General features: G+C 38.0%; 1 protein-coding gene across 1 annotated transcript in view; it reads right to left on the reverse strand.

Moving 5' to 3' along the window:
• Positions 1 to 8,157: 8,157 nt before the first annotated feature.
• Positions 8,158 to 20,495, reverse strand: part of LOC139695230 (outer dense fiber protein 2-like) — a 31,649-nt gene continuing 19,311 nt past the window's right edge. Inside the window, exons 14-16 of the mRNA XM_071593915.1 lie at positions 9,981 to 10,081; positions 8,934 to 9,116; positions 8,158 to 8,245 (exon numbers count right to left, since the gene is read on the reverse strand). Coding sequence (XP_071450016.1) covers positions 8,158 to 8,245; positions 8,934 to 9,116; positions 9,981 to 10,081 — 372 coding nt within the window. The remainder of the gene's footprint in view (positions 8,246 to 8,933; positions 9,117 to 9,980; positions 10,082 to 20,495) is intronic.

Here is a 20,495-nt window from a genome sequence, read left to right on the forward strand (position 1 = left end):
TCACTGTAAGAGTGATCATTTATCAGATTTGACCGTTGCCACCAGGACAATTACCTAATTGCAACGATAGATTCTTAAATAAATAAAAAAAAGAATTTTGTATGGTCAAGCTTTTACAAAGCAGAGAGAGTTGATGCTCGGACCTTAAATAAAGATGTAGGGATAAGATTTTTGAAAACATTTATATTAAGTTGATTACTAAGGCTTTGAATGTTGGTCATTACTACAAGAGGAAAAGCACTGAATGGAAGATTTCCAACTGTGGGGATGGGGAGACTGATGAAAATTAAATGGACAGAAATTAGAATAAAAGAAGTAATAGTCAAGGGAAGAGAAGAGAAAAAGATGCTGGGAGAAATTAAAAAAATGCAGGGTATATTCAGTGGAAATCGAATGTTAGCAAACACTGTGATATAAGGGAGGAATCTTAGGTTAGGGAGGTATAGACAAGAAAGATAAGACAAGCTGGGTGAGATGAATGAAGGCAGAAAATTCAATACTTTACATTTGGATTTGTTTTTGGTTTAATTTGTTATGCTGTGATATTTACTTTTGTGTGAGATACATCCTAAATGTGTTTCAGTTCTTAGAATCAAGTTCTATCAAAAACTCCTTTATCAACAGGTAGACTCATACATAAAGCTTTTTTAGGTATTAATTGGTGGAATCTTTTCATCATACAGAAATTAAAACAGCAGTGTCACAATTAATATTTATTCTCTATGACCATAGTTTCACCGCTGTGTGGCACCATCAGGTGTTGACATCAGGACACCATGATGATGCCAGGCAGAAGTGAAACCGTGGCCATTGATAATAAATAGTAATTCTGCATGGCTGTGTTTCATTTTGTCTGCACAAAGGTTGACATATGTCGATAATATTGAGTATCAAGCTGCAGGGGTGAATTTTTGGTGTCTCCTCTACCCATACCTGAATGGTTGTTTTGATGCGTTGGGATGGGTGCGCTGAATTAAAAAACTATGAAATTTTATTGGTAAGCACTTATGTTGTGTGCACAGGCATGGAGAATAGCATAGTTTATTTCAATAATGTAGGAGGATGTTATACAAAGTTATAAAAGTGTCATATCTTATCTAATTATGCCCCAAATAGAAAAACCACCCCCTGGAAAATACAGGGTTCGTCCGGAAAATAAGTGTACCATCGGGAACGTGAAATCATCGGGAACCTCTCGAAGACTCGTCGTCGACCTCTTCTCTGCCCTCCACGAACATCTTGTGCCACCGAAAGATCATGTTTCTGGACATGGCTGACTCCCCGTAAGCCTGGTTAATCATACCGACAGTTTCGGTAGACGATTTCCCAAGCTTTACCGCAAATTTGATGGAATAACGCTGCTCCAAAAACTTCGGCATCGCGTTCCGTGACGTGGGTCGAGCGTGGAGGTTCGCGTTAACAGAGCTCCTCACTACACCACAGCTCAGAGCCGACTGCCTTTTTCAGCGTCGCTTGCCAACATACCCCCCTCCAATCGCGCCCAGCCCAGGAGTCAGTACACTTATTTTCCGGACGAACCCTGTATGTGGGTCCTTCAAAAGTCAAAGAGATGATGCAAATATTATCAAAAAAGTGTCATTATTAGTAATACTCATGTCTCACTAGACTGCTGTTAAATTTTCAGCTATAGCCATACATGTTTTCATTTTTGTAGTCGATTGAGGCAACAAACTTATATTTATTTTGAAAAATAGAAACATGAGTTTTGCGTGTTGATTATATACTTCTATTTAAATGGCTCAACACGGAAAGAGATCAAAGCTGAATTGAATGAAGTTCATGGCACATCTGCTCCTGTGTTGGTGACTGTTTACATTTGGATAGATAAGTTAAAATGTGGCCGTGCATCCACTATTGATGGACATTATTCGGGACGTCCAGTGGAAGTGATTTCATCCGATATGATTGACATAATCCCCGATACGGTATTGAGTGATCGACAAATCAAAGCTCGCGAAATACAGTAGTTCGCAAAACCTTAATCCAGACGAGTTTCTGCTTCGATACGCACAAAACGTTGGACGAAATTCGATTACTCTACTATTCAAGGTGTGATCAAAAAGGGGCCGGACTGATTTTATAACTGTTTATTTCAACGGATAGAGCTGAATTGAACTTGTTGCCCTCAAAGTACATGCCTTGGCTGACAACAGACCTATACCAACGTTTCTTCCAGCTCTCGAACCCTGCCTGGTAAGCCTCCTTAGGGATCCTCTTCAGGTCCGCCGTACAGTTAGTTTTGATTTCCGCAATAGAGTCGAATTGACGCCCTTTCGAGGTTGATTTTAAATTTGGAAACAAAACAAAGTCAGATAGAGCCACGTCTGGGGAGTAGGGTAGCTGCGAGATCACAGATGTTCCGGTTCTGGTGAAAACTCTGTCACGATCAGCGCCGTGTGAGCCTGGCGCGTTATCGTGGTGGAAATGCCATGCATTGTTTCTCCACATGTCCGGCCTCTTTCGGCTCACTGCGACCCCCAGCCTCTTCATAACCTTCAAGTAGTAATCTTCGTTGACGGTTTGAGGGACGTATTCGTAATGAATCAGCCTTTGCCAATCGAAGGCATGACACCAGCATGACCTTCACATTAGACCGGGACATGCGAGCTTTCTTTGGTCGCAGAGAATGAGGCCTTTGTCTCAACATCATAACCGTACACCCAGGTTTTGTCACCGGTTACGGTGGTTTTAAGAAACTCTGGGTCGGCATTGGATCGATCCAGGAGTTTCTGACAAATGTCCACACATTTTTGTCTTTGTTCATCAGTGAGCACCCGTGGGACGAATGTTTGATGTGACGCGCGTCATGCCCTAAATGTCCGTCAAAATTGTCTGACAGGATCCAAAACTAATGTTCACTTCCTCGGCTATCTCCCTAACAGTTAAACGGCGATTTGCTCGCACCAAATCGCCGTTTTCGCGTTATCTTGCGTTCACCAATTGGGTATGGTTGGGGTCTGTCGCAGTGGAATGCCGCCCCGTTCGCGAATCTTCATCTGTCGAGGTTCTGCCCGATTTAAGACGACTGTACCACTCCAAACACTGCCTTCGACCCATAGCTTCATCAACAAAGGCTTGCTGAATCATTCCAAATGTCTCCACAGCCCTTTCGCCAAGTTTGAAACAAAATTTCATGCACACACGCTGTCCCTCTAGCTCTATCACTGCTGCCGCTGCACGCGGCGACGAACAGGTAAGGACATGTACCGCCGCTGCTGCGTAACAACTTGACGTAAACAAACGCAACACCTCTCGTTTTAGTCGTCAGGTGTGTCGCTAGATGGCGCACTGTGTTTTGTTCCGATTGAACGGTTGCGCAGAATAAAATCAGTCCGGTCTTTTTCCGATTACACCTGGTACAAGTACTCCAGAGACCAAGGAACAGTCAATACAAAGGATTTCTAAATGCGATCCGGCCCCTAAGAAGGTGAAGATGGTGATATCGACTGGCAAGGTGATGGCTACGTTGTTTGGGATGCACGCAAATTCATGTACATCTGTTACTTGCAAAAAGGACCAGCGATAAATGGAGTTGGAAGGAAAATAAATTATGCGTCTTTATTGCACCGGTTGAGCAAAGAAATCAAGAAAAAATCCTCGATTGGCAAAAAAAAGGTTCTCTTCTATCAAGACAATGAAGAGGTACAGTTTGGATGGCGAAAACTATGAAATCAAAGTTGGAATTATTGACACATCAACCGTATTCACCGGATTAGGCCCAAATGACCTGTTAATTTCCAAACTATAAAAAAATGGCTTGGCGGGAAACGATTCACGCCAAATGAGCTCACTGCCAACACAGGTGTCTATTTTGAGGACCTTCCGAAATCCTACTTCTTAGGTGGCTTAAAAAAGTTAAACTAACGCTGGAAAAAGTATATCGAGCTAAGAGAAGATCTTGAAAGATAAAAAAAATCGACGCAAATTTTTTTTCTATTTTTCCCTAAGGGCTTCATGAATGGCCCGCGTAACACTTGACACTTTGCAAGAAGTGCTTAATATCGAAAAATGCATCGAGCAAGGGTCTCACATTCAATAGACACCCACTCTATGACTTTGAAAAACAACCTTAATTCACATTATTAAACCAAATAATGAAAACTAGAGTTATGCAATTATTATTAATTGATGATAAATGATGCTATGCAATATTAAAGGGAATTCTTAAATTATCGCGATTTATTCGCATTAAAAAATGTGTGCATTTACAATTGAATTAATTTAATTCTATCATATAGAGAAATATACAATAATATTTTTTTATTTATGCCAATTTTTATGCTGGAATCAACTGCCTACCACTTATTCTAAATATATTCAAACTGAAAATCAGAGAAATAATAATTATACAAACCTCAAGATTCAAAAAATACACCAGGGGTGATATTTTTCCCCAGGTTCTTCTGAGCCAATCATATCTTCCATAGGACGTGTTGAAATCCAGTTGATTACTCGTCAGATTTAAAACTTTTAAAGATGTTTGAAATACTGAGCTGATGGTCCTACCAGGGAAATATGTACTTGCTACATGGCCAAAGTACTCAAAAAATCCTATTTTATTGTTGGACAGATCCAAATTCCGGAGATTTCGACAGTTCACTATGCAGTTTATGTAAAACGTTTCCAACAAATTTCCTGTTAAATTAAGATGAGTCAGAAAGCGAGCATCCTTCAGCATCTCGAAAGGGACCATTATTAACCTGTTCCGAGAGAGATCTAATTGTTTCAATCCCTGGCTTCTGGTTACTAATGGCGAATTTATCATTCTATGCAACTTATTGCCGGACAGGTTAATGGAGACGATATTGGGCATTTCGTGAAATGTATCCCTAGAAATATTAGCCAGCTCATTATTACTCAAATTGAGTTCTTCCAGTTGCGGAAGTTGAAACTGAGGTAAACCTGTCAAGGAATTGCGATCAAGGAATAATCCTTGAAGTTGACTAACATCTGTGTTGAATGGAAGAAATATGTCCGTGGGCAACTGGGTCAGGTTGTTACCACTCATGAAAAGTATTTGAAGATTTGGAGTCCCGTCAAAAAATCCAGACTCAAGAGATAAAATCTCGTTGTATGACAAGTTTAAAATTTGAAGATTCCTGTTATTGACCAGCAAATGATTCGGAAGAGAAGTTAAAAAATTTCTGGATAGATCCAACTCTATAAGTTCCTGGTTTGTGCTAACTATGTTGTCAGGAATCGAAATGAGTTTATTTGATGATAAATTTATGATTCTCAACTGAACATTTCCCTGGAATATTTCAGATGGCAGTTCGGAGAGCCTGTTACCTTCCATGTATAAATTTTTCAGATTACCATTATGGACAAATGTGTCCTTGTCCAACTCGCTAATCATGTTATAAGCCAAATTTAAAATGCTCAGTCGAGGTAAGCGATGGAATATTTTTGCAGGTAACTCTGATATTGAGGAATTAGATATTTTCAACTCCTCCAGGGTGTCACTCGTAATTGTCAATTGAACTTCTATATTTGTGAGAGAACTGTCGGACCAAGTAAAATTCAGGAACTTTGGCTCATTTTCAACAGGTTTAAGATAGTTGTTTGACATTTCAACGAGAAAGATGCTGGCTAATGATAACGCCTTGACATTTAAGATCGCTACAGGGTTATTCTTAATATATAATTCCTCCAGGACTACAAGTTTCATGAAGTCTTTTTCATGGATAGCCTCAAGTTTATTAAAACTGAGGTCAAGTATTTTCAACTTTGTGAGGTTTCCAAGACTGCTTGGTAGGGTTCTCAGCCTATTGTTATCTAATTTCACTATCTGAAGGTTTGGGGTTGGATTAAAAACTTCATCTTCTATCTGAATTATTTCATTATTGCTTAATTCCAGCTGTAATAAGGTGTGAGCCCCAGACAAGGTTTCATTCTGAAGTATTATTATACGGTTATCATTCAAAAAAATTCGTTCCAACTTACTTAATGATGAGAATAATTTAGTCGGCACGTGTTGGAGTTGGGTTTTGGAAATGTCGACTCTTGTAAGAGACGGAGTCGTTCCCAGAAAGAGATCTTCGGGTAATTCTGAGATACTGAGGCATCTCACCTGAAGATACTTCGTCTCATTCAATCCTACGAGGTATCTCCTGTGTAGGGAGAAGTTTCCTCGAGTTCCACAGTCGATTTGTAGTTTCGGAATAATGCAAGGCAAGTGTTCGCAGGCTGCGGAGGCCGCCGATGCCACAGTCGGTCGAGAGGAGAACAGGAGTGAGTGGTATGTGTGAACGGGCTCGGGACACTCGAATAAAATTAAATCGCCCACCAGGAGTTCATCCAGGTTCAACTGGAAGAAGAAGTCGTGCGCCTCCAGCTGCTCACCGGAAGTCGACTCGTTGCAGAACACGCCGATGGAGCCCCTGTCTATTTCGGCGTGGAATTTCCCCTCGCAGTGAAGCGCGCGACCCGCCCTGCTGGAGGTGCACGTGCATAGCGGGTCGCGGTCACAGGGTCCGGCTTCCCACACGGCGGTCTTATCTCCCATGTAGTGGTGCAGGGCCACGCGACCTGCGTCTGTAGGGCGAGCCGCCGCTGTGACCTGCGCCGATAGTGTCAGAAGGAAAGCCGCCGCGAAGCACTCGGCATTCCTCATGGCGCGGCAATGGTTTAGTGGAGATGGTTTCTTCAGAGTGGACCCCGAAGGTGGGAAGAAGGAAACGCGCACGCACAATTGGAGGGAGCAGCAAAACCTCCCCGATCCGTGGGAAACACACTCAACACAAAAGGTCAACCCTCGCCGCAGAACGTCAAATAATCAATCTGATGGAGGTATCCCAGGACGATCAAAAACTCAGTGCAACATTATAATTATTATAACAGTTTTTAAACCTAAGATTTTTACCCCTTCACGACGAGCTCTCACGAAAAAAATACGTCGCCGAGCCGATTAAGAGTCGAGGATTCGTTTCTTTCCCTTTGACACAATTCGCGATCAAAACGAGAGTGTTACGCGAATATTTGAATCCTAATCTCCCCTTTTCAAACTTCTCCGTTTAATATATACTCATGAATTGTGTCCGAACACCCCATACAATACGCCCCTGCGGCGGCTCACGAGGGATTGCGTTGATGTGGTTGGGGTGACTTCAAGTTGTCGATTGAGGAATCGGTGTTCCCCGGAAACGCAGCGATCTAAGTACGGACGCCGTCGAGAGGGCGACGAATCGGGTGAGGCCACCTCGACTTACATTCCCTCGCAATGTCAGAATGGCAAACATATGGTTGCCGTCTCTTTAGTGTGGTAGTCGAAAACCTTGCACCAGAGTCAGTACGTCTACTGCGTCCGATGAAAGAGGTCGGCGCCACCGTGCGGCTATCCGACGCACAGCTGCATCGGTGAATGCCCTCCCCGGATGCTTGGTTGTCCACACGTCGGCCACAGGATGTCCTACGGAAGGAAGTCCCGAGGAAGGTCGAGGCACGCAGACGAGGATGGGACACGCTATTTATATTATCAGATAATTAAACACTACTATGACCTCTCTCTCAGAAGATTCACAAACGGAAATAATGCGGGAAATTTTAAAGAAAATTATATGGATGCGGATTGTGGATGAAAAATGAGGATACAAAGTAAAAGAGCAATTTTATCTTCCCCTAATTAAGCCTTGCTTCGAATACGCTATTATTAGGTATCCCATTACTTTGGAGCACACCTCATATGTCCGATACACATATGTAGTTCCAATAGTAATTATATGTTTAACGTTATGCATGATTTAGTCTTACATAGAAACATGCAACTTGTACAAGCATGTTTCTGCTTCTATATGTTCTTACACTATATACCTGTATGTAGTATGTGCACACAAAAAAGAAACAGAGATTGATTAGAATTTTCAGTGGTGACCATGGTCAGTGTAAGGAAGGAGAAGACGGAGAATGGTCAGTTTTAAGAATTTGCTGAAAATATCATATTACTACAGTACAAACTTCTAGCCTTAGATTGTGTAAGGTTGATACGAGAGATGGTCATAATGGCCGATGCATCTAGTTTTCAAAGCATCTAGCTTCAGACATCCCAGTCTCCATGGCGCCACCATGATTCCCTTGCATTGGTTTTTCTTTCTACTGCCTTTCATATCTTCTTCTTGATTTCCTCCATTTCTTCATTCTTCAATCCTCAATCTCTCCTTTCCTCCTCATTTTCTTTCTTACGTCTTCCTCTTCCAATGGCGTTGATGTTATGGCTTCATTAAGGCGCCTTCAATCAGGGAAAGAGAATTCATACATGACATCATAAGCAGAGCTTGTAAAAATGTTAAAATTATTAGTAAGTTAAAAATTGGTTGTTACATTTGGAATATCTAAACATCAGACGTGTAAAATGCGTTGTATCCAGTGTAACTTTATGTAATGTACGTAATATACGAGTATTAAAATGAGTAGAAAGATTTGTGAGTGGAAAGAGAGTGTGTGGTATTTCATTTCACCATACCTAAATGTGTTAGATGTACGTAAAGGTCGATGGATATGGATATTAGGCATCGTAATTGTGACTTCCTATTGTACAAAGATGAACCGTTTTTTCTCTTCCTTTTCACTTTTTACTGCCATCTATGTCCTCCTACACCACTTCTTTCATCTGTTATCCTTCCTTGTTTTCCCATCGTCCTGATTTAATTGCTCTGACTCCGTCGCCTTTCTTATTGTCCTTTTGGTTTTTCTGTGTTCGGATGTCTTGACGTTCTTATGGTGTGCAATGAGTAAAGAACAATCCAGGCACAAATAGAAATCACTAAAAATTGGTTCACTGGAATGATATTTGTTTTTCCTCAATCCCTATTATTACAATGCTTTGGGATGGAAGTCAGTAGCTACAAGAGAAATTTCTCTCCACAGGGACTAACTCCTCGTAGGATCCAAGTTACCCGCATGTCATGCGAATTCACCCGACATCATTACCACAGGTAAACGCCGACCCCAGCCTTAGTCGCAGTGAGGAGAGATGACCTTGAGGGTCCAAATCTGAGCGCTGTTGCGGTGACGACCTAATGATGGCTGTGCCTCCACCGTCTTTCTTTTTTCCTCTTGCTAATTCTTTCTCCTTAATGCTGTTCATGATGAGGTGTCCCCTGTGCAGAGAGCAGGTTAATACAAACATACATAGCATACACAATTTGCATAATATTCCCTCAAATACTTGTGCTATCTTGCTACCAGAAAATCAAATAAATACAGGAGAAACTTTATTTTCCACCAATCTTACATTTAATGGCTATTGTCATGCCGGATGATTTTTCAGCAGCCTTACTCTCTATAAATAACCACCAATTGATGGCTTGATGTTCAGCAGTCACCGTTTTTTATCATATGTATCCACTCATTTTACCATATGTTATATAGTACTTTTTTATAATATTTTCAATATCCATTTGTATGATATTTTTCTCAGTTTTTTACCATTTGGCTTGAGAACGTCTTGGGGGAGTTATTTTCAGCCTTTGCTACACTTGTTTTTGGTGCACCAATGATACCTTTTTCTTCAGCATCACTTCCAGTAATCATACGGGCCCGTAGATAACAAACTCATTGGTTAAGTGTTATCAAATTGAGCTCAATTGATGGTACGCCAGGGCAATTTAGCTGTCCAACCATTTGACCAGCCCTCACATTGGCCAGACAATTATTTTGCATAAATACCAGCAATAATAATAAATGAATTTAGAACGTTGCACCACTGCGTATGTGACCTTTCCCATGCTCCTATATTGAGCATGGAAATATGATACCTCAAATACACATCATATTAAACGAAAGCAATGGAACACATTCAATACTGTACAAGAAAAAATCTTCCACAATTCAAACATTGTGCAAAATATACTTCTTGTGTTTGTCACCTGAATCTCCATTGATCAATTTTACTTTTCCCGTTTATTTTTTTCCAAAAAACTGCTTTATTTCTTTTCTCTTTTTTCTCGGGCCGTTCGCATTACCTCTTAATAATTCTCCTCCATTTCCCTGGTTCATACGGGATAAAGTCTCTATTATTGGACATGATCCTATCCTTTACCGTCTCAGTGCTCTGTCTTCCATCCTGAAAAGAAAAAATTGCGACAGTTCAAATGAGTATATTTTGATTCCCAATTCATACTCCACACAATAAAAATTACCGCAAGACGCGGTAACAGAGAAGGACTCATATGAGGAACAAAAGGCAATGAAATGTATGAGCATGATAGACAAATGCTAGCGAAGTGGTCAAATAAACCATTTCAAAATGTTTGCACAATGGTCTTAGTCTTTGCTTTTACCCATTGGTAAGAGTGCAGCCAAGTCAACAATTGTGTCTAACTTTGCATTACAAATTGTCTGAACGATGTAGAGATATTTAAATTAATTCTCTTCCCTTAATTTGATTAAATGTGATCATACATCCAGAGCAGTATGTACAGCCTCTTCAGGTTAGTAATTTGCGACAGTATTTGACCATGCCAAATATGTTGCTATTCGTCACACGGATCTTTGGAATAGGCTTCGGGTTCTTGTACCTAGACCAGGAAAAAAGGGGAACAAGCTGAAATAACAGGCGCATTAACATTGCCTCGTGGGTTAGGATTTTATTTAAAAAAGGCCCAAAACCAAATAATATCTTCAGATATTAGTAAATATTGCAGCCATAACAGAAACAAACAATCTTAAATGCACATCTGAATGTGCACATGCGGACACGTCAGTCCAAATCGGTCATCCTTCCTTAAACTCTCTCTTCTTCTCACCCAATTACAAGACCATCATAACCTCAGCCTACTTTCCATTTCACATACAAGATCGCCTCGCAGATATGACTCCATGACGAGATCGGTATTTCGCACAAGTTCGTTCGTTTTAATTAGTCGCGTCGAATGGGACCGTAAGGAGATGCCCGCACCCGTAAGCAGGCTATGTGTGTGGGGTGGGAGTCGGGGTCTGGCGGCACGCGATATATACTGTACCCTGAAAGTTTCGATGTGTGTCCCACAGATCCTTGAGGATCGAATTCGAAAATTTCCTCTCTTCCTCATTTCAACTACGAAGGAAATTACGTCATATATCTCTATCCATATTCAAACTGTAGATCCCGTTCATTTTATCAGTTTTTATTCAATCCATGAATACGCATAATACGTGCGAATATCACTGACACTAAAAACATACTTGATCGCTGCTCCACAATTTATGAGAAAAAATGTCGTTTTATTTGAAAACCGGAAACCCAAATGTACGCATTGCCGAAGATACAAGAACCAGGCAACACAATAGGACCCGTAATCGTAGCTTCAAACTTCCCCACCGGCAAATTCGGCAAGTGACTCCAAACCCACGGAAAGAAACGACATCAAAAACTTCATAGATAACATCGAACACCTAAGTCTCCTTCCTAACGAAATCACAGTATATTTTAAATATGTGGAGGGGGGAAAAAGGGATTATCCATAAAATTGGCCGTGGGATATTTACTCCCAGGGATAAGGAAGGAGAAAGTTGCTCTAGTGATGCAATAAAGTGATTGTATGAAATATTGCTCCAGAATTGAACATCTTATTATCTCATCTTTTAGTTTTCTTTTTATTTCTACAGCATAGATCCACATATTTCCAATTTTTTTCATAAACTTACACAGCCTTATACAAGGCAAGCTAAATAACTATTCAATGAATTCAAATAAGCCACATACTAGTAAGTGCTATTTCCTGTCATCACGCTTGCCTATATTCAAGTTAATACTTCGCGAAATATTGCTACGAAGCACTTCACTGGAGGGTATCCAATCGAAAGTTTTTCATGCCCAAAGGTCAAGTCTGTGATGTTTACCTGAGTCTTTGTGAAAGTAGCTGGAGTTGGGTCAACTGCTATGCCAACCAGATAGCCATCCCCCTCTTAAAATATTTCCTCTCTTCATTTTTCCTTACATTTACGGTAACATTAAAAACAATACTTACAAATCCACTCTAGCTACTTAGGCATGCCCTCATCTTGCAATATATTGGGTGTTATTTCTTCATTATGATTTGCTTGAGGAGAAATTGCGATACAAACATTATGGAAGACTCAAACTTTATATACAGAAGATCCTGAATTTGTCTCAATTGCTGAGCAGAGTTATTTCTGAATGACCTGTCTGAGCTAGTGACCTCCTACTATAAAGCTTGTTGCTTCTAATCTCTCCAATCAGTTTGGTAATATGTCATCTTATTTGTTTGTTAGAATTAAGGTTTGACCTCAAATGTTGGAGCACCTTATGAACTGCTACTGTTATCTGTGTATGTGTAGTTGAAGCATTGGATCAGCTGTTTTTCTACATCCAATAGCATTGAGTTCCCATCCAAGTTTGTCCAACAATGAATCCATCCATAATCCTTTGCCCTCTTTAGCCATGTAATTTTGGGCATTCTGAATCCTTCCTGGGAGGACCACAAACAATTTTTGTGTGATACTTTCACATAAAGATAACATATAAATTGAGTACCATTCAGTTTATGCTTGCCTCTTGTTAGTCTAATTCAAAAGGAATATTGAAGGATATTTTGTGACTCTTATCCATTTCAAAATATGAATTATAAATACCATATGACTGAGTGGATATTAAACAATTACTCTCACTGAAATACATAGGCAGCATTAAATAAAATTTCTCCAATAGTTTTATTGTTCATCATCAAATGGGGAAGATTAAGTATGTAATGATTGTCTGGTTTTCATGTCATTACATTTGCAAAATTCATTAAATAATTATGTTGAAAAGCTAGTTTTTTTAAATCAATAAAAATATATTTATTAAATGCTTCTCATCCCTAAAAATAAATTATTTTATTTTCTACTTCAAAATTGCAAAAGTAAACTTAAGTTTACCATAGTAATTTCTGTAGATTTTTTCCACAAATGAGAACAGCTTCTGCTGATTTTGTAAACACACTATATCCATAAAAAGGTTTATCTTTCAATTGTCATTTATCCTTTTGCATTTGCAATATGATGCAATCCACAACATGTGGTAGTAGTAGTAGTTTTTAAGGCAGCGGAGGTCATTTGCACCTTAAGGAATGGGCAGGAAAGGATGACGAGTGGAAGAAAAATTTCTACATGTCAGATTGCCATTTTTAAGGCTTAATTTTAACAAAATGTCTATCTTATCCCTGGCAAAATATTGAAATTTTGCCAATGCATTACTTGAAATATTCCTTATTATTCCCACTGCACAATTCATATCAGCAGCATTAAATTATGGATCTGAACTTCCGTGGAGTTTGTTTGTGCAACCTACTCTGGTTGGGTCACTAACGTTAAGCTAGGGTGAGGTGACTATTTTCAGATTATTATAAATAATTGTACAGCTCATGAATAAATTCATTAATTCTTACCACAAATTATTGTTAAAGTTGGATTCGTTACCTTTGGACTTGATGGTAAAAAAATGGATAAAAAATTTTCTTAGGGGCAGAACTCAAAAAGTAAAATTAGGGGACACATTTTCAAATGAGGCGAGCGTTTTAGCAGGAGTTCCACAAGGCAGTGTTCTTAGGCCATTACTCTTCCTAATTTATGTAAACGATCTACCATACAATTTACATTCTCAAATGAGTCTCTTTGCTGATGACTGCATTATATACAGATGGATAGAGCATGTAAATGACCACGTAATACTACAAAATGACATCGATCGCCTTGGTGACTGGGTTACAAATAATAATATGGGCATTAATATAAGTAAAAGTAAGCATATAAATTTTTCAAATAAAAAGAATTCAGAAAAGGAAATTTACACCCTCTTTGGAGAAAGAATCCCATGTACCAGTCAATGCAAATATTTAGGCATTTATTTAACTAGGGATCTTGGGTGGGGAGTCCAAGTAGATAATTTGACACGGAAGGCATTTAAAGTATTGCATTGGGTGATGAGAAATTTAAAAGGATTTAGCGTAGCCACAAAAGAAAAAGCATATAAGGTACTGGTTATCCCTATCCTAGAATACTCCTCCATAGTATGGGATCCATATGAGGTTGGACATATTAAGAAGATAGAAAAAGTTCAAAGAAAGGCAGCAAGATATGTACTCGGAAGGTACAAAAGAACGGATAGTGTCACAGAAATGTTAGACATACTGAAATGGGAGAGTTTGAAAAATAGAAGAAAAAGGAGTAGGTTAGGCGCGATGTATAGAATTGTTAAAGAGGACGAAGTGTGGGAAGATTTATGGCAAGGGATAGAAAAGCCTAACTTGAAGGGAAAAAACGACCATTGCCTCAAAATAAAAATAAGAACTCAAAAAACAAATAAGAAAAAATACTCTTTTTTCAATAGAACCATAATTGATTGGAACCAGCTGCCTGAAGGTTTGTTTGAGCCCTTTCCATCCAATTTTAGAAGTTTTAAGTTTAAATGTAAAGCAGCCAGTGGGTAATAAACTTCATCGAAGTTATGAAAATATTTCTATGTGATGTGGACGGCATTTTGTATATGAGGTGGAAGTTTGTTTGTATGTGATGTGGAAGTGTCATTGTATGTAAAAATATTTTGTCTCTTCTCTGTTTTTATATGTGTTCGTATGTAATTTTCATTGTAAGAGTTATCTTTGACCTAACTTGACCGTTGCCACCGGGAAAATCGCCTAATTGCAACGCAATCGTGTGAATAATAAATAAAAATTGAAAATAATACTCTTCTGATTAAAAAAAATTGAAATTTGCCACAAATTCCTTTTCAGTGTCCATTGTCTAATAACCTGTATTGTACCAATTTTGTGCCCTCTTGTTCCATTCAAATTATGATTAACATTTTTTTTTAAGATAAGTCAGCTGTTTGCTAGTTGAAATTAAAATAACAGAAATCCATATTTATGTTTTTATGCAGTCACAGTGATCCATCAGTGTAATCAGTTACCAAACTGGTGATAACTCTGAAATACTGTATGTAATGAAATTATTAACTTTGTAATTCCACACGCTTGATTTAAAAACATGACCCAGGTTTTGCCATTGAACGTCATCATCATCTGATGATGATGTTCAACGTTGAAACCTGGGTCATGCTTTTAAATAAAGTGTGTGGAATTACAAAGTTAATAATTTCATTTCAATATGTTATGCAAATTCCATAAAGTTACGCTGGAGACAACAATGTCAAGTGGTCAAGGGTGATGGTGTATCCGTCTTAAACCCCTGCCCAATCCGACTCTCCAAACACTATCCATACCTATGCAGTCTGCAGCACACTTTGGATTTATTGCCTAAGCACTCAGTATACTCCTATCTTCTGCAATACATTCATTAATTCCGTCCAATTTACTCTGAAAAATGCCGTTAAGGAATTCCACAGAGCAAAAAAATATTTCCTTTGGAATTCCATATTTCTCTACCCGTGTGACCTCATTAATGATGTGACTCATTAATGATGTCACTCATATCCCTCCCATTTCTGGAATCAAATTGATGATTGCCTAAATAGTCATTTGCAACAATCAATCAAATTTCTGAATCTTTTTGTTGGTGAAATTAATTGCTATTTTTGCTGTATTAAAAGTTAAGTCATTGTCTTTTAACTCTCAAATATGGAATGGAGCTTCTTTGAAGGAGGAGTTGACTGCACTCAATTATTACCCCAACCCGTTCACTTAACTCTCCATGTAAGAAGATGAGATACATGGGGGTGCCCATAAGTACCTGGCCTGACCTAGGGATGGCCGCAGTTGTTTGAAAAATATCACTGTATTAGAAAGTATGCAATCTATTAAGCCTATGCTTCAAGTTTGAAGATGCCACATTGTTTAATATTTGTTTGGCAGCCATCAATAATGAACATTTTCAGTGAATTTGTGCAATTTCAGCGAAGCATTTTCAGTGAAGCCGATCCCATGATCTGCAGGCAAGATCATGGGATCGGCTTTTTGTGATGCATATGGGATAATTTTTATTGGCTATCTTGAAAAAGGAAAAACTATCAACGGCGAATATTATGCGAACTTATTGCAATGTTTAAGGGAAGAAATCAAGCAAAAGTGGCACATTAGCTAAGAAGAAAGTGTTGTTTCATCAAGACCATGCACCAGCTAACAAATCCGCGATTGCAATGGCCAAATTTTATGAATGAAAGTTTGAATTGCTACCTCATGCACCCTATTTGCCAGATTTCAACCCCTCGGAGTATTTAATGGCTCGGTGGTCAAAGATTTTCCAGCCGTGAATAAGTGAAGTCGGCAGTTGATGGCTATTTTGAGGAACAAGACAGTTCTTATTATAAAAAGGGTATCAAAATAATTGAACATTGCTGGGAAAAGTGAATAGAGCTGAAAGGAGATTATGTTGAAGAATAAATACATTTTTTCCAAAATGTTTGTGTTTTTTTTGTTGGTTTGGGTAGTTCTGGGATTGACCTCGTATGTGTTCAACAGATTCAGGAAAAATGCAGTGGAAGTTTGTCATTATGAGAAAAACAAAATTAGCACTTTTCACAGATTTACTTTTATGTACACCGCATTTCAGTTCAACGAACCATCTTCAGGTACAAGACAAGATTCAAATTTCGATACATCATATTTATACCCATTTGAGGAAAAGGGGGGAGGGAAGAAAAGAGTTAGGAGTAGGGTTGGTGGGGACAAAGAGGGGAAATATGGAAAACCCTAAGAAACAGAGAAACTAAAGAAATGGAGAGGTAAAAAGAGGGGGGTAGATAAGCACTAGGGCTCATTATTTGAGAGGATGGTGGCCAGATAGCTGGTGCCCTGGCGGTAGGAAGGAAGGAAGAATAAATAAGGGTTAAGTGGGAAGGGAACATCAAAGGGATAGAGGCAGGTTGAGGGATGAGGCACAAGTGACTCTAAGAGGGACATTATGAGGGAAGGGTTGGTCGACACGTACTGAGAGTGGAGGTTATGGGGTGGTGGTTAGATGGGAAATACACAAAGGGTGGAGTCAATAGGAGACAGGGAGTTTCAATTTTTGCTGTGGGAACGGGATTCTGAGGAGAAGAGAGTGTTTTACAAAAATATTGTTGTTTAAAAGAACATTCATATTTAATTTTAAAATATCATGTTGCTCTAAAATATCAAGACTTTTGACCTTGTTTTTGTAGTGTAGAATTTATGGATTAAATCTACAGGAGTGGGATAATTGTAGTAGATGCTTAGCTAGGAGAGATGTTTCATCAAAAGTCCTCCAGCATCTTTCATGTTCTTTTATTCTAGTTTTGAAACTTCTGGTCTGGCCTATGTAGCACATAACTACCATTCACTCCTCATTTGTTTTCTTTTTGATCCATTTCACCTCCTCCATCCTTTTCCACAACTGCATTTCCACTCAGTAGTGTTAGACTTGCCAGACTGACAAACTAGAGCTTGGTCATCAGCAAACCTAGCTGTCCTTACTAGCAAAACTTATTCCCCACCAAATTTCATTTTTATCTATAGCTCTTCCCATGACAATCAATGACAATGGTATCATGCAAGCCTCTGCACTTCCTGAATCCAAGCTGATCATCCCCAAACTGAAATCATATGCCCTGTTCTCCATCATTTAGTTGATAATCCTGAAAACCATCATTGCAGTGTGCGAAGTCAAACTTATTGTTCCGTAGCTCTTACATGATGTAGCTTTTACCTTTTGTTGAACAGAAATTAACACTGACCTCACAAAGTATTCCGGCTAGATTCCCTCCTAATATATGATAGGAATTAGTCTGTGAGAGCTCTTCCTCCCTCATATTCCTAAACATTTTAGCAGTTCCCCTCATTTCCAAAAATAATTGTTTTTCTATGATAATTGGAAGAGAACCAAGAATTACTGTATTTCTGACCTACCAAAAAACCACTCCTCCATAAGTCACTGATTGTGGCAGCTTTACAACTAATCTCATCCATTCCAACTCGTTTTACGAAATCCTCTTCAAGAAATTTTAAGATGTAAATGAAATGATATTTTAGTTAAGGAATAGTTTCCTTCAAATTGAAGGATGCATAAGTTTTACTGTTGGTTTCAAAATTCCATTTTTGATCTCATGGTTTATTCTTGTTCTTTGCTTGTTCTGTGGATATAGTCTCGGTGCATAATAAAAATTTATTGAATTCTTAGTTATTTTCTATATTCTTTGCCATATCCACATCTTTAAGGCCACTGATAATAGACTTCACCTCTAAGATAATTTAAATAGAAGAACCTTCTGGAATGAAAATAAATAATACTTCCCCCCTTTTTACTTGTTAGTATGCATATCCTTGAAGTTATAGAAGATTGGAAATTCATGGATTGGAGGCTAGGATACATGAAAATATAGTAAAGTGCACCAACCAGCATTCATCAATTTGGCAGGATAATTTTCATTTTCGGCAGTTAAATCATATTTTTGCTAATTGACTGTAGATGTAGTTTCAATTTAATGATTCCTAGCATTGGTTGAAATACTTGTTGGCTGAGATCATTTTGAATTTTCGTTAGCAAGTTGCTATGGCTATAAGAGTGTCTTCACGGCAATTGCTTCCAGTATGATTGGCTTTCCTAAAGAAAGGAAACTTGTTACCTCTCCGTCAGCCAAGGAGACCTTAGATTTTGAGTTTTCCATCAACACATTGGACGAATGGTCATTTTAAAAAACACAGATTGCTATAGGTATGGGAGCAGTGAGAATTCCTCCAGAGAATTGAATTTCTTGAAAAAATATTGAACATATTGTTTAGAATTTAGGGTTGATCATACAAAAATATGAAAGAAATGTCAATAATTGAGACTATAATGAAGCTTAATGTTAGTACATGCTCATAAAACTATATCGTAGGAGCAAATGTATAATTGTTTTTTTTAGTTACTTCAGCTTCGTTATTTGAAATGAAAGTAACTTAGAAAAGTTGAAAAATGGAAGCTGTTAATTTTTGTTTTTAAAAATTTTCAACCTCTAATATTCATATTGCACAGAAACTTTCAAGTAAAGGCCTTAAGGGGGGGTATTATGGTATTTTGCAAAATGACAGGGATACATTTTTATACTCCTGAAGTCTTCTCTCCTTGGTCAAATATGTTTCTAAATGATATTTTTAAATTTTATACCTTCAAAAAAATTTCCTTCCAATTAGTATAGGCATTTTAATGTGTTCGTATTGATGAGACTGTTTTTAAGAAAGTTTCACGTTAGCCTTTGGTCATTCATTCATGAAGACAAAATTTAAATACATCATTTTTTTGCACGGGGAAATGAAATAACTGCCTGAATTCCTTTGAAGCATTAGCCATCATAATATTTAAACAGAGTTGCATTTTTGTTTTCAACTATCATAATTGAATATAAATTATTTCACACTCATCAGCATAACTACACAGCAATGACATTAACATATTCATTTATTTAACCAACACAAAACTTGAAAGTTCCTTATACTGGTTTTACAAAATCCCAGTTTTCAAGGAAAAATTGAAAATAATTCTTTTTCTCAAAGAATGATTTCCTTTGGTGAGCTACTTTTTATTCTGCTTTATTTGAATAAAACAAGTCTGTTCATACCTAGTTAAAAACTAAACTAATTTGAAACTTTTTATGATTCATCTAAATCATTTAATTTCATTTTCGGTTTATTTGCCAAATTGCATGTTAAATAGAAACATTCAATTTGAGCTATTTTTATGATCAACCAATAACCTTGGAAAGTCGAGTTTATCAGTGTCAACAACATATCAACCATAAAACAAACTGAAGTTTACATCAACTCTAACAAACATTTTTACCAAATAATGTTCAGAAATGGCCACATTGCCCATTTGAAGTTATTATCGATTGTAATACATTCTTATAGAACAGATGAAGTTGATTAAAAATCAGTTAGGTATGAATTTCCTACTTTGGAATTCAAGACTAATTTTAAAAAGTATACAGGAACCATTGCGGTCAATCTTTGCTATTAAACAATTTATTACACTATAAGGTAATGTTGAGTGCATATTGGAGCATTTTTTCTTGGGTCCTAACTGGAGGTACATTTAAAGGACACTAGCTTTAACACAAATAACAATCATCACAGTAATTCCCCTGCTTATTGAGCAACTGAACTTCTTACAGGCACATATGTAATGAAAAATAGATATTCAATAATAACTAACGTAATTGCCAAAGATTTTTCTTTAAATACTTATCATGGTGACCAAAACTTGTATGTTCAATAGCCAATGCTCACCATTGAAAAAGGTCAGGCATCTTAACATTTAAATGTGTGACTATATTCAGTCACCCACTGGTCAGGGCAAAGGTTGTCTGGCTCAGCCTCCTCCTGCCCATCCCCCAACTGTGTTTGCTATCGATCAAACCTTGAGCTTAACTTTCTCATCAAGATAAAATTCGTTTTTAAATTTATGAAATATCAACGGGGAAAGCATTTCTTTTTTCCACTTATTAGGCTCATAATTCCACAGATTATAAGCAACTACATTTGCAACACAGTCTGAATTCATTGCTTCAGGTAGTTTCTATACATTCACGTTGCATAACCACCTAT

Source organism: Hetaerina americana, unplaced genomic scaffold (assembly GCF_022747635.1).
Source record: "Hetaerina americana unplaced genomic scaffold, ioHetAmer1.1.p SCAF_6, whole genome shotgun sequence".
Classification (NCBI taxonomy): domain Eukaryota; kingdom Metazoa; phylum Arthropoda; class Insecta; order Odonata; family Calopterygidae; genus Hetaerina; species Hetaerina americana.